The sequence below is a fragment of the Aptenodytes forsteri genome, unplaced genomic scaffold (genome assembly GCF_000699145.1).
Source record: "Aptenodytes forsteri isolate BGI_AS27 unplaced genomic scaffold, ASM69914v1 Scaffold60, whole genome shotgun sequence".
NCBI classification, from domain to species: Eukaryota; Metazoa; Chordata; class Aves; order Sphenisciformes; family Spheniscidae; genus Aptenodytes; species Aptenodytes forsteri.
The window spans coordinates 800,149-803,857 of NW_008794175.1; the positions used below are offsets into that span (position 1 = coordinate 800,149).

The 3,709-nt window shown below is 39.7% G+C and overlaps 1 protein-coding gene across 1 annotated transcript in view; it reads left to right on the top strand.

The window, feature by feature from the left end:
- The first annotated feature begins 2,881 nt into the window (after positions 1 to 2,881).
- DEPDC4 (DEP domain containing 4) overlaps positions 2,882 to 3,709 on the top strand; it is a 4,180-nt gene continuing 3,352 nt past the window's right edge. The window contains exons 1-2 of the mRNA XM_019473282.1: positions 2,882 to 2,894; positions 3,375 to 3,566. Of these exons, the coding sequence (XP_019328827.1) occupies positions 2,882 to 2,894; positions 3,375 to 3,566 (205 nt within the window). The remainder of the gene's footprint in view (positions 2,895 to 3,374; positions 3,567 to 3,709) is intronic.

Sequence of the window (3,709 nt, forward strand, 5' to 3'; positions counted from 1 at the left end):
AAATACTATTTTCAATTATGGCCTTATTTGTCATATACTCAACCCACTGGCATAAAATTTGTGTAAAACTACTTCTTTGAAAAATAGAGAATGTCATTCCTATTCAAATGTAAGAGACAAGATTCTGTTGTGATAAAGATGTTTGCCAAGTCATGGTAACAAGAAGAAAAGAAGCAAAAGGCATTAACAAATAATCCAGTCAGCGCTGGGGCTAATCAGACCCAACGTCCTTCTGATCGGATGTGAGGTGCTTGCTTGTACGAATTAAAGCTCTTCCCACTGTATGATATACGTTTACAAGGCAATGTACTGGTCTACATAGATGATCTTGTGTCTATTAATACATGCATTTATGCCACAACTTTTTCCACATTCAAGACACAGATGGAGTTTATTTCCTCTTCACAGCTCCTTAGTCACACAAAACCTGTAGCAACTTATTTTTGACGCCTGTATACCTCAGTCAAACTTGACTGAAATCAACCACACTAAAGTTATTTGGACTTGCATACCTTCTCCCCCTGGAAATAGGTAGAATCTGATACAGATCTGATTCCATTAGAAATCAGGACAAATAATCTCATTAGTATTAAATTGGAAAGAGAGACTTGTTTTCTAAAAGAGGTAATAATCATACTAAACAAAACTTCTTAAAAAGTTATATGAGTTATTGAACAATTCACTCCAGTGTAGATGTTTGTAACAGTATTAACCTAGTCCTAAGCAAACTCCAGCGCAGTGCTGGAAGCAACACAGCTATGTTGCTCTATCTTGAGTATCGTTGCAGTTATATCCCACCTTCAGTATTCTTTCATAGTGAAATGTAGAAATACATTAATGCTGTGGCTTCACTGATATTTCTCCAACTTCCATGTCAGCTGAGTGACACAACTTTGTGCTACTAAATGAAAAACCAGACTAGGAGTTTTAAGAAAATATATTCTAAAAAAGAAAGGTATCCAGCTGCAGAGATCTCAATCTTGTAAATACACAACTTTAAAATCAGAAATAGTAGTTATGCCTTCAAGGGGACTACTGAGGAGCAGAACCAGATATGACTGCAAGCACATTCAGGGTGGAGTTGGTCTTAATTATGGGGACTGTGAGTTTTAGATATGAGAAGCTGAGTCTGAATATAATGAGATAATCTTAAGAATAATTATGTACTTGCTTGGTACGTATTAAGTGTTTTGTTGAGAACATAGCTCGAAATAAATTATGGAAACATAGAATTCCTTTATTAAGTACTTTTATTACAGTATGTGACATTTTATTACAATATATTAACTTTACTTTATGAATTGTGCTATGGAAAAATGCATGCAATTCCTAACTGTGCAGCCCAAGACGAAACAGCTATTAGACATTGCCTAATATCCCTGTATAAAGGAACTTTTCATTAACCTGATAAATAGGTAGAAACAAGGATCATGGAGTATTCTAAATAGCAGCTATAAGTATTTCCAGTTCTCAGAGATTTTATTCTGCAGCTATTCCATGGAGCAAACTCTACATGCTAAGGGACTATAAAAATCAATCCTCATGTGTTTACGATAATCAAAAATCTAATTTATTTGCTTTTAAATCTTGTGCTTTTTGCATTGTTTCATTCACTCCCAGCCATCAAACCTTCTCTAGTATCAACGCAACACAATCTTGTGTTAGAACACTCAAAACTAAAGAGATGCTTTGCAAAATTAATTGTGGAGATATGAGGAAGAAAACGCATGTGCATGCATGTTCAAATTCCTTTGTATAAATCTGAAAGGGAGTTTCTCTATACAGGTGGTGGAAAAATGGTGTAGTATTGATTAAATCAGAAGTGCCCTCTGCTGTGGGTGACAGACTAACTGCAGTGAGAAGCCTGGAAAAGCCACTAGGTGAGAATGGTAACAGCATTCCAGTGTCCGAAGGGTTAGGATTTAAAAATCAAGCCTGATAGGCCCTGTCCAACCTGTTGTTCTCCAGCTTGACAGTATGCAAACTACTGTTTAATTTAGCTACTGAGTAAGGAGTACTGAGAAACTCACTTCTCATTAAGCAGCTTGGGTTTTAAGTTTACATACATCTAACACTGTAAATTTGTAGAAATCCTCATGTCAACATTTGGACTGTAATCTAAAATAGCATATTTTGCTTTATAAAAATGACTGTTATTACCAACTTCAGTAAAAACTCAATATATGTCAATAGGAACAATGTACCTAGAAAATCCATGCCCCCCCCCCAATCTATTTTGGGTAGTATCTATAATGCCACAAATCATGATGATTTAACCATATCTGAAATACGCAACTTTATTTCTCAACTGTACAAAAACTGGTTTGTTCAGTTCTTTTAAGACTGAACTACTATTTATAGAAATAAAGTCAGTCACCCACAATGAAACTTTCATTTCAAGTTAAAAGGTAATAAATGAGAAAAGTACAAGATCTTAAGGGTAACAGTGTTCAGACAAGCAATACAGGACATGCAATAAATGTTTAAGAACTTTGATTTCTTCCTGTTTGAATGTCATGGGTAATATTAATGCTACTGATACTAAGTCCATGAAACCTGGAACTAATCCTAAAAAGAAATCTGGATGGTCAATGTGTTGTTTTCATGAATTCTCCTCACAATCAATAATGGTCTTTATGCTGATGTACATCAGCAACAATATGTCAGCACGATGACAACCTAATCATTTGGCAAGGTAGTTAAGCACCAGCCAACACAACAATAAGAAATAAAGCAAAACATTCAAAATGTTGAAATAAAGGTAAATCCAAGACAAAGATTCCTCACCATTCTTTAATTTTCACTCATGTAAAACAACTGCATGACTTAAAACTATTAACTTATCCTTGAACTAATTCATAGCTTCTTCTGATGTACGGACATGGGTGCACACTGTACAGCAGTACATCATACACTCTGCCACTATTTTGACCTGTAACAAGCTGGGATTCCCCCTTGTGAACCAAGGCAACAGGCAGGTGCATGGGTACTTCATGCCACCCAACCCAAACTTCTGTCTATCCATCTGACCCAATGATGAATTCACAGAAGAAACAGGTGCTAGAACAACCGAGTCTCACCAAACAAAAGAAAAAAAACCCAAAAATATTTTTCAGGCACAACCAACCTTTTGCATTTGTTACAAAAACAACAGGAGGATCAAATACAATGATGCACTGTGCACGGTGTAGCTGCCCTCAGAGCAAGTCACCTTCGTGATTTTTATTCAGCATTTCGGTACTGAGCTGCAACTGAAACCCTACCAAAAACTCACGGAACGAGATCCGTGCACAGGGATCTGTTTGTCGCCTTGCCGGCAAGAGAAACCTAACCTATATGCTACACAAACCCCTGGATTGTCTCTTGTGGGCCAGTCCTCCCGGACAAAGTATTTGCTGTTATTTACAGTGAGACCGCACTCGCAGAGCTCCGCCGAGAAACCCCCGCCAGCGGCGCGCAGGGAATCCCCTCCTTCCCGCTGCCCGGAGGACCGGTGACTGTGCTCACAGCTCCGCGGGGCAGCCAGGAGCGAGCGTGCCTGGGGCGGGCGGCGGCCGCGGTCAGAGGCGAGTGGCGGTGAGCGGCGTCTGCGGGCAGGTGATCCGCGATCCGCCGGCTCGGGCAGCTCAACGGTCCCCGCCAGGCCCTGCGCCTCCAGGGTGGCCCCCTTCCCCTCCACCCCTCAGCGCCGGGCTCCCGGGACGCGAGA